Source organism: Haematobia irritans, chromosome 5 (genome assembly GCF_050003625.1).
Source record: "Haematobia irritans isolate KBUSLIRL chromosome 5, ASM5000362v1, whole genome shotgun sequence".
In the NCBI taxonomy this organism is placed as follows: domain Eukaryota; kingdom Metazoa; phylum Arthropoda; class Insecta; order Diptera; family Muscidae; genus Haematobia; species Haematobia irritans.
In genome coordinates this window covers 71,744,181-71,763,037 of record NC_134401.1, presented here as the reverse complement: position 1 = coordinate 71,763,037, position 18,857 = coordinate 71,744,181, and the positions used below count along the sequence as shown (strand labels likewise).

The 18,857-nt window shown below is 39.7% G+C and overlaps 1 protein-coding gene across 1 annotated transcript; it reads right to left on the bottom strand.

The window, feature by feature from the left end:
- Positions 1 to 2,952: 2,952 nt before the first annotated feature.
- Positions 2,953 to 4,375, bottom strand: LOC142240869 (uncharacterized). The gene has a single exon (XM_075312618.1). The coding sequence runs from the start codon at positions 4,307 to 4,309 to the stop codon at positions 2,960 to 2,962; it is 1,350 nt and encodes a 449-aa protein (XP_075168733.1). The 5' UTR covers positions 4,310 to 4,375; the 3' UTR covers positions 2,953 to 2,959.
- Positions 4,376 to 18,857: the final 14,482 nt, after the last annotated feature.

Sequence of the window (18,857 nt, the reverse complement as noted above, 5' to 3'; positions counted from 1 at the left end):
ATTTCTAAAAACATTTGATAACTTATTTAATAAGAACAAATAAAAGTGTTCGACAATTCATTAGTCAATGTCCGTTCGCTTACGGTGCACACAGTCAACTAAACTCAAATTTACAAATGTCCGACATTGAGAAGCAATAAATTAGTGGTCGTCGTAAGGCATTGTTCGTTTCTTACGTAGTACGCCCGCTACGCATACTACGTCCGTCATTCATGGGTCCTACATTCGGCCATCCTGCAGCATCATTCGACCCGAATGCCGTACTCCATCTCTTCATGAATTCTGCCACAGTAGTAGTCCTTAAGGGACCCTCGCCGTCTCCAACCCTTTCTACCTCGTATCGATCACACCCTAAAGCTCTAAGAACTCTATAAGGTCCGAAAAACAGTGGCTTCAACTTAAGCCCTGGACCAAATTGCGTGCGCTTGACGGCTACAAGTTCATTCGGGAAATATACAATAGCCCTTATCCTCCGCCTATCGAAATTCCTCTTGTTCTCCACCTGTATTCTACAAATATTATCCCGCGCCTCGTTTCTTAACTCATCTCTCTCCTCACTAAGTTCCCTGATGACCTCGTCATCTATCAATCGGCGAATGTCGGTATGTCCCGAAATTCTCATGTCAAGGCCTGTCATAATCCTAAATGGGGAAATCTTTGTACTCCGAGGGGGAGTATTGTTCAAACATTGTTGTACTCTGTCCACATGTCTGTACCAATGTTGGGGATTCTCTACGCAAAGCTTAGTCAACAACGATATAACAATCCTATTAATCCTTTCAACTTGACCGTTTCCCCTGGGAACGCCCGTCGCAATCAACAGGTGTTGTATGTTTTCCTCGTCACAGTATGTCTTGAAATTATTCGAGGTAAATGCTGTGCCACGGTCAGAAATAATTCTCTCGGGGTTTCCAAACGTAGCAGCTTGTTTTCTGAGTCTTTCGACAACATCATCCGTACCGGTACTTCTTGTCGGGTAGAGCCACACAAACTTAGAAAACGCATCGACTATTACGAAAATATGGTTATACCTCTTTTTTGTCATCTCCATGGGCCCGATATGATCGATATGGTAGGTTTTCAAGGGAGTGTCAGCCTTATCGATTGGGTTCAGTAACCCCTCCATTTTCCCCGCTTTGGGTTCACTCACAATGCATTCCACGCAATTTCGGACCACTTTATTCACCTTGACCTCAATGTTCGGTATATAATATTCCCTTTCCAATAAGTCTCGTGTCTTTTTCACTCCGAAATGCCCCTCCTTATGTGCCAACTTAATTATCTCGTCCTCCATTGCAGCAGGAATAACTAGAAGCTCCTTGATGGTATTCTTATAAAGCAAATCACTCTTAATAAAGAAATCTTCATACGTCGCATTTTCCAAAATTTTCCGAATAGCTCGAATCCATTCGTCATTTAGTTGAGCTTCCCTTAAACGATGCCTAATCGAATCTCCAACTAAAAGACATGTTACTCTGCTAAGAGCATCCACATGACGCATTTTGCTCCCAGAACGATGTTCGATTATGTAGTCAAATTCCTGTAGAAATATCGCCCATCTCGATACTCTTAGTGGGACATCCTGCTTCTTCAACGTCATCGTAAAAGCGTTGCAATCCGTAACAATCTTTATCTTTATCCCCAGCAGATATACCCGCCATTTCTTCAAGGCCTCCACTATTGCCAGAACTTCGAGCTCGTACGAATGATATTTTTGTTGATCGTCTGAAGTCTTGCGGCTCATATACTCAATAGGATGTAACTGGCGATCATCGAGGCTTTTCTGAAGCAAGACAGCACCATAACCGTACATTGATGCATCGGTGTGAACCTCAGTGGCTGCTTCCGGATTAAACAAGCTCAAGACAGGAAATGTAGTTAAACTATTTCTCAACTGATCGAAAGCTAACATCTCAGTTTCGCTAAATTTGAATGGGACATCCTTCCTTAAAAGATCAGTCAACGGCCTTGCAATCAACGCGTAATCACGCACAAATCTTCTAAAATACGAAGTGAGTCCCAAAAATCGCTGAAGAGACTTCCTGTCTCTTGGAGGTGGGAAATTTGATACAGCAGTGAGTCCCAAAAATCGCTGAAGAGACTTCCTGTCTCTTGGAGGTGGGAAATTTGATACAGCAGATGTCTTCTGTTTAGACGGACGAATTGTGGAATTTTCAACTATATACCCCAAAAAATCAACCCGTTTTTGAAGAAATTGACACTTCTCCCACTTAAATCTCAAATCGTGTCCCTCAGCAATCTCTAGAACTAACCTCAACTTCTGAAGACCCTCATCCACATCCATTGATGGAATGATGATATCATCCATATAAACAATTATAGTCCCCTTCTGTATCAGGTCCCTAAAAATAGAAAATATATATCGGGAAAATACTGCTGGTGAGTTCGAAATGCCGAATGGGACATACAAAAACTCGTACTGGCCATTATGTGTCACGAATGAAGTGTATTTCCGAGATTCCTTCTCAACTGGGACGTGAAAGAACCCATTTCTTAAATCCAGTGTTGTGTATATCTTTGCCGACTGTAATCTATGCAAAACATCATCCATTAGAGGCATGGGAAAATTATCTCTCAATATCTTTTCGTTCAGTCGCCGAAAATCACAGCATAACCGCTTACTTCCATCCTTCTTTGGTACCAAGACAATGGGTGATGCAAATTCCGAACAGCTTTGTTGAATTATCCCCTCCTGCAGCCATTGTCCAATCTGCTCCTCAACAACTTTTTGGTCTGCATATGAAATTCTCCGAGGTCTTTGAAATATTGGTATCTCGTCGGACAAAATAATTTTCATTGAAATTGGGGACAACTTAGACCTATGTGGTGCATACTTGCCAACCAAATCCCTTACCTCGTTGGCTCTTAACAATGACAAATGAGATAAATCCACACAAAGGTCCTTTTCACTAATCGAAAAGCATAAAGACTCAAAATCTTACCCAAAATCTCCCATGGAGTGGTCCTCAACCGCAGCAGTCATTTTCCGCTTAAAGGTTGCCCCCTCAGCCGTCATCTCAATATCAACGTGCCGCAAGACATCATTTCCAACAGCAGCAGGATAGACAAAATTTCTAACCACAAAAAAACTCAATGTCAATGTCATACCGTCAATAATTACTGCTCGAGAAAAGTGGCCCAAAGACTGAAGAGAGTGGTCACCCGCAGTAACAAACTCATCCTCTTCCCTCACCAACCCCACTTCTCCCAACTGCCGGTATATGTCGAGACGAATAATAGATATGTCACTACCTGTGTCGATAATTGCGGATATGACGAGCCCGTCCATATTCATATCCTTGAATATCCTATTATGCCCCTGACCTCTTTTCCTAATGAATACATCCGCTGCACCCTTCACGGTACATGAATTGCCTGGTTCTGTCTTCGTAAAATTCCGCTGTCCATTAGGACATTCGTCTGCCTTATGACCTAGCACACCACATTTAAAGCACTTCAAAACGGTATCCTTACAACTCCTAGCAAAATGACCGACATCGCCACACTTATAACATTTCTTCTGATTAACTGACCCACGCCCATCATTGCTTGGTCTAGAACCAAAATCCTGCTTAGACGCGGACGCCTCATCCGGGACGCCTCTTATCTGCTCGTAAATCTTCAGCTTGTCCTTCAAGTCTTCAATATTCCTCGCCTGGTACAAAATACCCTTACCTAATTTAGTATCAGGTATACCGTCTATAAAATAATGTATCAAACTAGCGTCATCGAGTCTAATAGGCTTCCCTAGCTCCATTAGCACATACAAATACTCGCGGAAAGTCTCCTCACGCTTCTTCTTACGATTCCGAAGTAAACTATGTATCTCCATACTAGACAATTTCGTACCAAACTCACGAAGAAGAGCATTCCTGAGTGCGGTCCAACCTCTCATTCCTGTCTGACTACGAATAAACATACGAGCGGCTCCCTTCAAAAGCTGCTTACAATAAACAAACTTCTGTAAATCGTCCCAACCCAATGTCAAAGCGTTGTCCTCAAATTCATCTAACCAACCCACAACGTCGACGCCGTCATCACCACTAAAAGGTCCCAAAGCATCTTCTATATCCCTTAAAGTAAACATGCTTCTAACATTGACAGAAGTGGCTACTTGGCCAGAGCTAGCATCGGCATATTCGGAGTCGGAATTCACTGCAGTACGACCGAGATGTGTTATAAGGCGCGTTTGCAAATCCGCTCTAAGGCCCGTCGCGTCCAAACCCAATTCACTTAACTTGTCTCTCAAATTGTCTACGTTTAACTCTAAAATCTCTTTTACGTCCATTTTAATTAGTATTCATACATACATACATACATAGAAAGAATTATAATCACGAACATAAAAAATACAATAAAAATTTAATTATATTTCATAAGTTTTTGAATTGAATCCTTTAAAATAAGCCTATAAATCTAATTGCGTTCATATAATACCCAGTAATTTAACAAAATGTGCCAAATTCTATAGTTCCATGAAATAAAAAGTATACAAACAAAAAGGAACCTTACTAGTATACGTCAAAATTTCGTCGCAAGTATATATGGAATACATAAAATTGAGTCATATAGTAATATACGTTACAATTAAATCTAGGATCTCATAAAGTTTACATACGTTCAGCGATGTTTACTGCTCTCAGCATTTACTTTTCTTAGCTCTCTCTCCTTATACGACCAGTTGCTATGTCTTGTTGATTTAGTTGGCAGTCACATAAGCATCCAAAAATTCCAATAATAGCCTCTTCGCTTTCTGTTGTTATGAACCTCTACGCTCGTTGTATTTTCCGCACTTTATTTATCGTTGTTGTTGGTAGTTTTTGTTATGCGCTTACTATTAATGTCTGCTTCGCTCTCTTCAATTTATAGTTTTTATTACAATAGTACATCGAGCATTAACACTTTGAGTTATTATTGTCTTCACTCATCTGTATGATTTTTATTTTATTTTTATTCGTTGTTTAATTTTGTCTTTGGTATGCTTATGTACTAACACACATATAGCATTCAGTTTCGTATTCACCGCTCTCTTGTATTATTACTCTCTTTCTAGCTCGTCATTCAACAAATTTCCAATGTTTATGATTTTAGAATTTTTCACATTTGCCACTCAAGGCAAAAAAGTTCTCTAAACTCTCATAAATTCCCTTATGCCACTCAAGACATATGGCACTCAAGCCACTCAAGTTTTTGATCGTTCTCTTTGGCCACACAAAGCACTCAAGCCACTCAAGTTTTTGATCGTTCTCTTTGGCCACACAAGGCATTCAAACCTCAAGTATTCTCTTTAAGTTTATGCTCTTTGCACTTGAATTTCACAATTATTTCTTGGAACAATATACACACGCTCAAAGGTATAATAATTTCACAATGTTTAACTGACGGGAACACCGGCACGAGCCCCCAAATTGTAGGGTTTTACATTAAATGAAAACTCGTTTTAATATTATTTAGTTTATTCAGCGTTTATTTATTTATAAAAACATTTGATAACTTATTTAATAAGAACAAATAAAAGTGTTCGACAATTCATTAGTCAATGTCCGTTCGCTTACGGTGCACACAGTCAACTAAACTCAAATTTACAAATGTCCGACATTGAGAAGCAATAAATTAGTGGTCGTCGTAAGGCATTGTTCGTTTCTTACGTAGTACGCCCGCTACGCATACTACGTCCGTCATTCATGGGTCCTACATATATATATATATATATATATATATATATATATATATATATATATATATATATATATATATATATATATATATATATATATATATATATATATATATATATATATATATATATATATATATATATATATATATATATATATATATATATATATATATATATATATATATATATATATATATATATATTAGGTGTAGGTTTCTTTAGGCTAAATAGGAAATGTTTTAGTTAGTCTAGAACTCACCCAAATGAAATAAACATCAAAACCAAAAAGACTTGATTAATTGGCGCCCAGCATGGGGTTACATGAACTAAGAAAAATCTCAACAAAGAACGAAAGAAATTTATTATCCGAGTAGATTCGAAGAACTTTCAAATCAAACAGAAAAAATCAAAAGAAAAACTACAAGATTAAATAAACTAAAAGGCGGACAAAGTGAAAAAAAGAATTTATATTAAAAACAAGTATATACAGCAGTAAGTTCGGCCGGGCCGAATCTTAAATACCCACCACCATGAACCAAATATTAGGGTTTCCTTTGAAATTTCAGGAGGGCTTGAGGACTTCAGGACACTTCCCGAACATAAATTTAAAGATTTCACCTATGAGGACTATATCAATTCTGGATTTATAAGAACCATTTTTGTTTGAGTTTTAGAGGAATCATTAACATCTCTTGTAAGTGTGCAAGAAAATTATAAAATAACATCTTGATTTGAAATCTTAAATCTGTAGAAGTAAAATCTGGAAATTTTACATTGAGTTTCAAGCAATTTTCATGATCAGTGCGCCATCTACACCCTCAAGAAGTGAAGTCGGTCTATATGGAGGCATTACCAAATGGACCGATAAAAACTTAATCCGATACACGTTTTTGTGAGCCTAAAATACCAGAATATTTACAATTTCAGGCAAATCAGATAAAAACTACGGTTTCTAGAAACCCAAGGAGTTAAATCGGGAGATCGTTCATATGGGGGCTATACTAAAATATGGACCGATACTCACCGTTTTCGGCACACCTCTTTATGACCCGAAAATACCTCTAGATTTCCAATTTCAGGCAAATAGGATAAAAACTTCGGATTCTAGAAGCCCACGAAGTAAAATCGAGAAATCGGTCTATATGGGGGCTATACCAAAATATGGACCGATACTCGCCATTTTCGGCACACCTCTTTATGGTCCTAAAATACCTCTAGATTTCCAATTTCAGACAAATTGGATAAAAACTACGGTTTCTATAAGCCCAAGACCCCAAATCGGGAGGTCGTTTTATATGGGGACCATACCAAAACATGGACCGATACTCACAATTTTTGGCACACAAATTTGCGGTCCTACAATACCTCTCGATTTCCAATTTTAGGTAAATTGAATAAAAACTGCGGTTTCTATAAGCCCAAGAAGTAAAATCGGGAGATCGGTCTATATGGGGGCTATACCAAAACATGGACCGATACTCACAATTTTTGGCACACGTATTTGTGGTCCTACAATACCTCTAGATTTCCAATTTCAGGTAAATTGAATAAAAACTGCGGTTTCTATAAGCCCAAGAAGTAAAATCGGGAGATTGGTCTATATGGGGGCTATGCCAAAACATGGACCGATACTCACCATTTTTGGCACACCTCTTTATGGCCATAAAATACCTCTAGATTTCAAATTTCAGGCAAATTGGATAAAAACTACGATTTCTATAAGCCCAAGACCCCAAATCGGGAGGTCGGTTTATATGGGGACTATATCAAAACCTGGACCGATATAGCCCATCTTCGAACTTGACCTGCCTGCAGACAAAAGTCGAGTTTGTGCAAAATTTCAGCACGATTGCTTCATTATTGAAGACTTAGCGTGATTACAACAGACAGACAGACAGACAGACGGACAGACGGACATCGTTACATCGTCTTAGAATTTCTCCCTGATCAAGAATATATACTTTATATAGTCGGAAATCGATATTTCGATGTGTTACAAACGGAATGACAAACTTATTATACCCCCGTCACCATTCTATGGTGGTGGGTATAAAAACGGGCTGCTAACTCAGGCCGATCTACAGGACCAAAAGTACAAAGAGTGAACCACCTCAATGACGAGGATGATCCGACGGATGGAGAACCGTACGTGGAAGAGGCAAAGCGGGCCGTGGATGATATCGAATGTGATGAGCTAAATTTTTTAGAGTTAGGTCCCTCCTACCTTGGATTTCAAGGTCGATAGGGGGGAGGGAATTGAAACTCCTTGACGATACAGGGGCTTCAAGGAGCTATATCAAAGCCCTGTCGGAGCTTAAAGGTGTGAGACTTATTCAGTACTCCTTTTCTGTAAAGTCCATTCACGGGTTTACACCAATCACACATAAATGCAAAATTAAGATCTTCGGAGTCATACAGGACTTTTACATTTTGCCGGAACTAAAATCATTTGACGGGGTCATTGGACTCGACTTACTCAATAAGGTACACGCTTCTATCGATTTGAAAACAAATGCTATAACACATGACAATGGAAAAGAAATTATATTTTTTATATCTAGTAAGGATATAAATCATTTGCAAATACAAGCCAAATCTGTTCCGAACCGACTTAAAGATGAATTTTTCAAAATGATTGCCAATGTAAATGGGGTATTTGCAGATCCTAATGAGGCACTTCCATATAATACGAATGTGGTCGCGACGATTCGTACGGAGAATGAGGACCCTGTGTACTCAAGGTTATACCCGTACCCACCCGGCGTTTCAGATTTTGTGAATAAGGAGGTACAGGATCTATTAGCAAATGGAATCATCCGAAAATCTAGATCTCCATATAATAACCCAGTATGGGTAGTGAAAAAGGGTCTGGAAGAAAATATACAACAGAAAAAGCGACTAGTGATAGACTTCCGCAAGCTTAATGAGAAGACAATCGGCGATCGGTACCCAATTCCAGATATCGCAGAAACCTTATCAAATCTTGGTGGTAGTACATTTTTCACAACACTTGATCTTAAGTCAGGTTTCCATCAAACTCTGTTGCCAGAATCGGATAGGGAAAAAACTGCGTTTTCGGTGAAAAATGGTAAATATGAATTTTGCGGACTTGCCTTCGGGCTAAAGAATGCTCCAAATATCTTCCGAAGGGCGATAGATGACGTGTTAAGAGAACACGTAGACGATGTAATCATATTTTCGAAAGGCGAGCAGGAACACCTGAGAGATGTGGGAGTAGTGTTAAGAAGTTTGTTTGACGCCAAAATGAGAGTCTCGGCAGAAAAATCGAAATTTTTCAAACATGTGCAGTAAAAGTCGATACAATTAAAAATTTCCCTGAACCTGTCACTCTAGGAGGCCTAAGGTCATTTTTGGGCTTGTCAGGATACTATCGCTGCTTCATTCGGGACTTCGCCAAGATTGCGAAACTGCTTTCGAACGTACTTAGGGGAGAATACGGCCGAGTAACTGCGACACAGTCGAAAAAATCAAACTTTATTTGACCATTAAGCAGAAAAGTGCCTATAATGAAATAAAAGAGATAATTGCGTCTGACGACGTCACGTTGTCATACCCAAATTTTCAGAAGCCATTTGACAACGGACGCTTCCACAGGAGGGTAAACCTATCACGATGATATCACGTACATTGTCCAGGACCGAAGAATATTACGCTACTAACGAACGTGAGTTACTAGCCATTGTCTGGGCGTTGAAGACACTCAGGAACTATCTTTACGGTGTACCAAAAATAAACGTTTTTACGGACCATCAACCGCTTACATTTGCAGTTTCGGATAGAAATCCAAACTCCAAAATCAAGCGATGGAAGGCTTTTATAGACGAATGTAATGCAAAGCTGATTTATAAGGCAGGAAAGGAAAACGTGGTGGCCGACGCGCTTTCCAGGCAGCACATGAACGCCTTGGAAAATATGAGCACAGAAACGGTGCATGGCGAGGAGTCATCCACCAACACTATCGAAAGAACTGACAAGCCGGTGAATTGTTTCCGTAACCAAATACTTATCGAAGAGGGCGTAGAACCTCAGAGGAAAACGTTTATAATTTTTGGCAAAAAAACGAGACATTTGATTACGTTCAGAACCGAAGACGATTTGATTAGACATCTGCAGGAGGCTGTGAAAGTAGACGTTGTGAATGCCCTTCGATGTGACCTGCACACGTTGGCACGATTCCAGCATAGATTGGTTGAACTTTTTCCAACGGTGAAATTCAGGCACACAGAGAAGCTAGCCATCGACATTACGGACCCAAATGAGCAACAAGAAATAATTGCCACCGAACATAATCGAGCACACCGTGCGGCACAAGAAAACATGAAGCAGATACTACAAGATTATTTCTTCCCGAAAATTGAAAAGAAAGTTAAACAACTTGTAGCAAACTGCCGCGTGTGCTCCCAAGCGAAGTACGACCGCCACCCGAAGAAGCAAATCTTTGCCCAAACACCCATACCGTCATATTGTGGAGAAATCCTCCACGTTGACATTTTTTCTACGGGGTCGAAGTATTTCTTGACTTGCATCGACAAATTTTCAAAATTTGCGATAGTACAGTCATTGAAATCCCGTATGATAGTGGACGTTAAGCCACAGCTTCTTCAATTACTAAATATGTTTTCCAACACGGAAACTATTTATTGTGATAACGAGAAATCTCTTAACTCGCACTCTGTCAAGACTACGCTTAAAAATACTTTCAATATCGACATCGCGAACGCCCCACCACTACACAGTACGTCTAACGGACAGGTAGAGCGATTCCACAGTACACAGCTGGAAATATCGCGCAACTTGCGATGACATTTCTTGTATCATAACGAAGGCATAACATCATACCTATATCACTTTCCCCTGTCACATATGAAGAAACTACTACAGGCAGACATAGCTCAGAAGAGTAGATTAATAAACACAGTAAATACTCATCATAGGCAAGCGAGAAGCATGAATGCGATAGGGACGGTCCTAAAATACATCGCTGGGACCCCGGATCATGACGACTTTGACAGATTAAGAAATACAGCGGAAAACCTAATTGACTCCCAAGACAGACAGATTACTATCAACACTGAAATTAATAGTCTCACTGATACAGTAAATAAAATTTTGAGAACGCAAAAGCAAAAAGAAATGGAAACTGGAAATCGTTAAGACCTTCTTTTAGCTAGAAACAGGGCAATAATAATGGCATAATTACCTCAATTACTTTCGCAAAAATCGGAGTTCTGAACCCTATCCTTTTAGACAACAATGAAATAAATTCTATCATAAAAAAAGAACACTCCACAAACCTCTCTGTATCTGATGGTATGACCATAGCTAAAATTAAAATTTTGCAATGTAATAATGTAATATATTTCCTAATTCGTTATCCTATTCCTAAGTTCAGATGTAAGAAAATTATCATTTTATCAGTAGCTTAGGGATATCAAATGCTTCACCTCAAATGCTTCACCTCGAAGAGTCCACCCTAGCAGTATGCCACAACAATACGTTAGCAGTAAGGAACTGCAGCGACTCAATGCCAAGGTTTTGTTTATCATCCTCAACCACATCATGCGCTCTACAACTAATGACTCGAAGCACTGCAAATTGCAGCACAACATTTAATAACCTAACACCGGTCACAGTGGTAGGTGACGGTTTAATAGCAATTAACGATCAACTGGCCGTTGTGGAAGAAAAGAATGAAATTCCTCTTACAATCAATGGTACGTACCTAGTCATTTTCAAAGATAAATAGTGTAAAAATCAACAATACACTTTATTATAATGAAAATTCGACTACAACCCTCCGACCCGAAACCCCTTGGGCTTCTTCGATTAACTTAACACAACATACCGAGATACTGAATGCACCCTATCTTCATCATGTCAACCAACAGAACCTACAACATATCCGTCATTTGCAGCATGTGGTAAATATGGGTCATTTTGTTAGTTTGTCAACAGTGAGTGTTATAATGGTTATGGGACTGGTTGCATATTTCCTGTGCCGCAGAGTTATCACAAACAAGAAGACACTTATAACGAAATCCGTGGAAGACGCAATAAGGAATACTACCACGAGGACCTAGTACGGTCCCCACTTAGAAGGGAAGGAGTTATCATGAGAAACCCTCGTGTCTCAATATTCTCACAGGCTAATAACACTAAGTAACTTAAAACTCCACACGAGTTACAATATCAGCATATTTCTACCTGTGAATTCTACCAACCAACCATTTCCCACATTCCTATATTCCATCATTTCAAGATAAGCATAATTGACGTTTTGCAATATTCTACACAAGCCGCTGAATCAGCGGTCAAGCAACGCAGGTGGCTTTAGTGTAGGTTTCTTTAGGCTAAGTAGGAAATGTTTTAGTTAGTTTAGTTTCTTGATTGCCAGCATCATCGGCTTGATAATTCTTTAGAATCTTATTATTTTTATTTGAAACCAGCAACACCGGATTGGTTTGTAGTGAGACACGGTTTTATTTAATTTTGCTGTTTGCTTTATTAATATAAAATCCGAACTAACTCTAAAAAGCATAATTCCTCATAGCTAGACTTATTCTTATAAAAGCGCTAAGTCAGCGGTTGGCTGCTGTGTGTTGTTGAATTTGCTGTCAATGTTGAATTTAGTGAGATATTAGGTTACCCATGCAATTTCGCACACAGTATGGTCTTGATTATGTTAATTTGCAATTCCGCGAACAGTTTGCTCTTCTTTCTAGTTGACTGTGTTAACACCTCCCTCGCTTAAATGAGGGACGTCCCCGGACATCTTTAAATGGTCAATAACAACTTCAATATCATGTTGTCGTCGGGTTCTCTGGCGTTTCTGCCAATACTTACAGAGAGCGTAACAAGTGACCAAGAAGGCTATTGTTGTCAATCCTGATATTATAGGCCTTTTTAAAAGTTCATTTTCTATTTCGCCGATATATCGCTAGTTGTTCATGTTAATTTTGTGTAAGTACGGCAAGCTCAACATTTCTTCGTGACCCGTTATGTTAAGGAACGATGACACCGCCGGTGCAGGAGATTTTTTAACGTAGCTCCTTAAATTACGATATACGGAGTCGTTAATCTTTACCTCATCGTCGAATGTTATGAGGAATGTCCCATTTACTGGTCGTCCGTTGACGGTAACCCTTTCATCATTGATTACGATGACACCGTCGTCAATAATTGTTAACGGTTCGAGGTGACTTGGGCGAGTGGTGCAGTGTGCAATGCCTCCAGAATGAAGTTGTTGTGCGCAGGTTGTATTATTCAGTTTTCTACAAAAGATTGTTGTAAGGGTAGCGCTGCAGTCTACTATTGGCATTACTTGATCATCGCAGTCAGCTATATTGTTGTTTTCAGCAAAGTTGAGAATAGTGCCGTTGTGTTCAACTGGGTGCAGGGTTATTCTTTTACAAACTAACGTAATCTTAGGATATTTGATTATAAAATGTAAAAAATTTTTGTTTAACAAAACTTTAATATTAGCCACTTCCATAAGGTTATTAGTAGAGCGTTCGTTGATGTTTTCCAAATCGTCGGAGTCTAAAATTGCGGGATTAATAATTCTCAATTTTGAAAGAGTGACCGATAAAATTAGATTTTCAAGCTCAATGATAACGATTCTATTTCTTGCAAGCAGGTTTTCATATAAATATTCCGTATCAATCTGTTTTGTTTTTTCATTTCTTAAAAAATTATTTATTGCTTCCGTTAATTCGTTTATTTTTTCTTGTGTTTTTGTGTTAATTGTTATCTGCCTGTGTTCTGATTCTATGAGCTCTTTCTGAGTAAATTTTAATTTCTCAAAGTCGTCAAAGTCCGGAGTGCCGGCAACGACCTTTAACGCGGTACCCAGAAAATTTAGGCTTCTAGCATGCCTATGATGAATATTGATTGTTTCCAAGAGGGTCCACATGTGTCGTGCGTCTGAATCTAATAGCTGCTTCATGTGTGACCTGGGAAAATGACTTCTCATTTCTTCTGTTGCTTTTATAATCCCTGAATACATAGTTAAATTTCTTGAGTGTTTAAGGTATTCGAAATCCTCCCAAATTACGGCATATCCGTCCATAATTGGTATGTAGTTCGAGTTTGTGTAGTCTGTCATTTTCGCCGATGTCGACACGGCGAGAAAGAGCATTGTCAAGATCCTAATGAAAAGAAAATAAAATGAACTTAATGTTAATTACCTCAAATTATCTTTATGGACCACCCTCCCTTTTATTAAGACTGTGGTCCCCAAGTTTGCTTCAACTGTTTCTTCTGTATACAGGCTCGTAATTTTATTTCCTAATGTCTTATTTGACCTCACGAGGACTTTGTCACCTACATTGAAAATTCTATTTTGTCGTGCTAAACCAGGCACGCGCCTTTGCAACTGAATATTCTGCGCATTTGTAGTTTTTTTCCTTAATTTCTGTATTTAGTTCAGTGGTTAACAGATGAATTATATCAATGGATCGTTTATCTGTTACTGAATGGATAGTTCTGTTATATTCTATGGCTGCAAGAATTATTAATTCCACTGTGTCTTCTATGTTTCTTTCGATCTTGAGACATCGTGCGATATCTACCAAGGTGCCGTGAAATATCTCTACCTGTCCATTTGAGCAACTATGAAGGGGTGGAGCATTAGAAATTTGTGCATTGAACTGGTTTTGTAAATGTGATTTGATCGTTTCCGAATTAATAGATGGTTCATTGTCTCAATATATTGTCTTTGTTCTCGAGTAGAAATTCATAAGTTGTAAGATTGCAACTTTCACGTCTATTATTGTTCTAGAAGCGATGTTTTGGACGATAGCAAATTTTGAGAATTTATCTATACAGGTGAGAAAGTATATCTTGTCAGTTGAAAATATATCAATATGCAATATTTCACCCGTGTATGAAGGAATGGGCGTTTTACCAAGAATTTGCTTCCGCGGGTGTCGATCATATTTTGCTTTTTGACATATTTTACAGTTTGAAACGACCTCATTTGCAATGGTAGTCATTTTTGGGAAAAAATAGTCCTGCAGAATTTGTTTTACATTTTCTTGTGCGGCTCTATGTGCTCTATTGTGTTCCAGGACTGTAATTTCTTTTTGTTCGTTTCTGTCGTAAATATCAGTTACCATGCGGTCGGTGTAACGGAATGTAGTTGCCGGGAATGCTTCTACCAATTTGTGTTGATTGAGTGCTAGTATTGACAAATCACAAAAAATCGCATTGACTACATCGATTTTGATAACATCAGATACTCTTTGAATAAGTGTCTCTCTATCTGAGAAATTCACGAGATGTCTAGTTTTGTTTCCGAACATAATGATAGTTCTTACCGTGTCACTTCCGCTTTTTTCTATTACTATTTGGTTCCGAAAACAATTTACAGGTTTGTCTGTCTTTTCAATTGTGTAAGTGAGCGACAATTCACTGTGCACCGTAGCAATATCTGACTGTGTGTCCTCTTCTAAGGCATTAATATGCTGTCGGGACAACGCGTCAGCTACGAAGTTTTCTTTTCCGGGTTTGTAAAAAATGTTTACATTAGGTTAGGTTAGGTTAAAGTGGCAGCCCGATTAAATTTCAGGCTCACTTAGACTATTCACTCCATTGTGATACCACATTTAACTAAAAGTACCTATTACATATGGGCACTTCTAGTCTTAACCACTGAACATTCTCTATTATTTACTTTTCTGGAACCAACCAGATTGCTCCAAAAACATTAACAAACTGCTTAAGTTAACGTTTTCCAGGTCAGCCAGTAATCTAAAGCTATATGCTCCTTAAATTCGCTTACGCTTTACACAAAAGCAGCAGGCAGCGACCCGTTATAGCAGATATCAGGAGTGCTATCTGACGCCTTGAGAACACTAGCATATCTAGTGTGCGGGTTAAGTTTAAATGGGGCCATATTTGCTTGGTGTCGCTACAACCCTTGCAATTTTCCCATCGAGCTTTGGCCATCTTAACAGCCCTCTCACGCAGTAAGAGCTTGCAGGTGGCCAGAGGCATACCAACAGATTCTAGTTCCCCTGGAATATGTATGGTAGTTCCTAGCCTTGCTAACACATCTGCTTCGCAGTTCCCCGGTATGTTCCTATGGCCAGGCACCCATATTAGGTGAATATTGTACTGCTCAGCCATCTCGTTGAGAGATTTGCGGCAGTCTATGGCCGTTTTCGAGTTAAGGAACACAGAGTCTAAGGATTTTATTGCAGGTTGACGGTCTGAGTATATATTAATGCCAATATTTGTTGGAACATTACTTCTCAGCCAATTCACCACCTCTCTTATTGCCAATATTTCAGCCTGAAAAACACTACAGTGATTAGGTAGTCTTTTCGCTATTCGAATTTCCAGATCTTTAGAATATACTCCGAACCCCACTTGTCCATTCAATTTGGAGCCATCAGTATAGAAATCTATATATATTTTATTCCCCGGGGTCTGTGTACACCACGCCTCACTGTTGGGAATTAGAGTTTCAAACTTTTTGTCGACAAGCGGTTTTGCTAGGGTGTAATCCACTACGTTAGGCACATCTGGCATTACTTTGAGGACCGAACTATGACCGTACATTTTTCCGACCACAGCGATAGCTCGCGCAACCGCACAGCCGTTGTTGCAGCTGACTGTTTGGCCAAAATGTCTAAAGGCAATAGATGTAGCATGACATTAAGGGAGTCTGTTCCTGTCTTACTAAATGCGCCTGAGATACATAAGCTCGCCATACGCTGAACTTTATCTAAACAAGTCGGTTTCTGAAGTGCCGGCCACCCTACAACACCATATAGCATTATAGGTCTAACTACTGCCGTGTATAGCCAACACACAATTTTTGGTTTTAGTCCCCACTTTTTCCCTATTGCCTTTTTGCAGGAGTACAAATCTACCGTGGCTTTTCTCGCCATCTCTTCAATATTAAGCCTAAAATTCAGCTTCCTGTCCAAAATAACGCCAAGGTATTTTGCACACTCACCAAAGGGAATTTCAGTACCCCCCAAGGAAATGGGCCTAACCGTGGGAGTTTTGCGATCTTTGCAGTACATGACTACTTCTGTCTTTGCTGGATTTACACCAAGACCATTATCTTTCGCCCATTTCTCAGTCATCCGGAGAGCTCTCTGTATAATATCTCTGATTGTGGATGGGAACTTTCCCCTGACTGCTAGCGCCACATCATCTGCGTATGCCACCACTTTTATCCTTTCTTTTTCTAGGGAAACCAGAATGTTGTTTATAGCAACATTCCAAAGAAGAGGTGATAGAACTCCTCCTTGAGGAGTGCCTCTGTTCACATACTTCTGTATGTTTGCTTGTCCTAGTGTGGCTGAAATGCGTCTCTTCCTTAGAATCAGGTCCGGGTGATTTCAATGGTCCAAAGGTATTTAAAGCCCATTTTATTCTAGATTCCGACACAATTTCCTCGATAGGAAATGATCGCTGAGCCTCTGTTACACCGCCGGAACATGGTTCAACCGTCTGATTTCCAGGGAAGTGTGTATCCAAAAGTACCTCCAACGTCTCCTCACTGGACGTTGTCCAATTTCCCTCCGATGTTTTAATGAAACCTGGAGCGGTGTTAGTGCATGCTAGTACCCTCCGTAGTCTGGAAGCCTCTGACGTATTCTCAATGCTGCTACAGTAATCATCCCAAGAGTTTTGTTGAGACCTTCTCAGTTCTCGTTTATATGCTCTCAGATTCATCTTGTAAGTGTCCCAATCCTCCGGAGTTCTTGTGGGCTTTGCTTTGTTAAAGAGCTTCCTGCAGGATTTCCTCATATTACTTAACTCCGTAGTCCACCATGGCGGCCGATTTTTTCCCCTTGGCTTTTCTCTAGGGCAAGCAGCTTTCAGTGAAATGTTGAAGGCCTTAGTAATCCGCTCCACTGCGTGTTCGATATCTTGCACAGTACTCATATTTGTCTCCGGCATTTCCGGTATCATCAAATTGAACGATTCCCTATACCTATTCCAATCAGCTTTCCTAACATTTGGCGGAAATATGGTCTTTGAAGTACGAACAGCCAATCTGAAACTGATGTAGCGATGATCTGAGAAGCTATGTTCCCTCAAAACTTGCCACTCAGATATCTCATCATTCAGTTCCGGAGAGGTCAACGTGACGTCCAAAACCTCTTGTCTGTTCCTGGTAACGAAGGTTGGTGCATCTCCCTTATTGCAAACTACCAGGTTAGTACGCAAAATAAACTCTATTAGCGACTCTCCCCTTGCATTAGTATCACTACTTCCCCAAATACTATGATGTGCATTTGCATCGCATCCCATAATGAGTTTTGTCTTTGTTTTTAGTGACTCCTCAACAAAGGTCTTAACGGCACAGGGTGGCATCTCCCTATCATGTCCCATGTAGACCGAAGATACCCAAATTTTGCATGTGGATATCTAGACTGGCTACGACAGTGTCTGCATTGCTCAATGAAGGAAGCAGAAACAAGTTTAGTTTATATCGTTACCGGTATTATGCAAAAGTTTGAAACCCGGAGTGCTTAATTCACAGATCTTATTCTTATATGTATGGTTCTTGAATAAGAACTATATCTATGTCTCCTTTCATCAGGAGAACTTTTAACCCAGCACAAGCGGCCTTACAATGGTGAAGATTTATCTGGAGGAACCATCCAAATTTTCAACCACCGTCACATCAGCCGCTTCAATTGAGTCATCAAGGCCTTCCTCTTCACAGATCTCGGTGACTCTCGCAACAATCCGCGGTTCAGCTTTGGTGAGGCTTGAGCCTGTAGAAACTTCCCGCATATGATTTTCGCCATAGTCTGCAGGTTTTATGTCTCCTTCGGCTTCGCTAGGAGATTTTTTCACTGCTGACTCTACCGGAGGCTTGTCCGTTTCGGAATCCTTTGGCTGATCGCTTTTATATACCTTCATATGGATATCATGAAAGCCATAACTTACGCGTCCTTGGGTCTGGGCTAGATGTGGCAGCGACTCTATGTTTAATATAAACACCGCATGTCGTCTTGGTCCATCCACCTCATCCAAACGACCAACCTTCCAATCGCCGGTTGGAAGATCTGGGTTACATTCTTTTAGTCTCTCTAGTATTGACTCAGGATCAGGAGGGTTTGCCGGTATCCATGCATGTGCTCTAGGTTTAGCCGGTATGTCTTTT

Excerpts from the sequence above, each read along its gene's own strand:
- LOC142240869 (XM_075312618.1), bottom strand. The coding sequence starts at position 4,309 with ATGGACGTAAAAGAGATTTTAGAGTTAAACGTAGACAATTTGAGAGAC.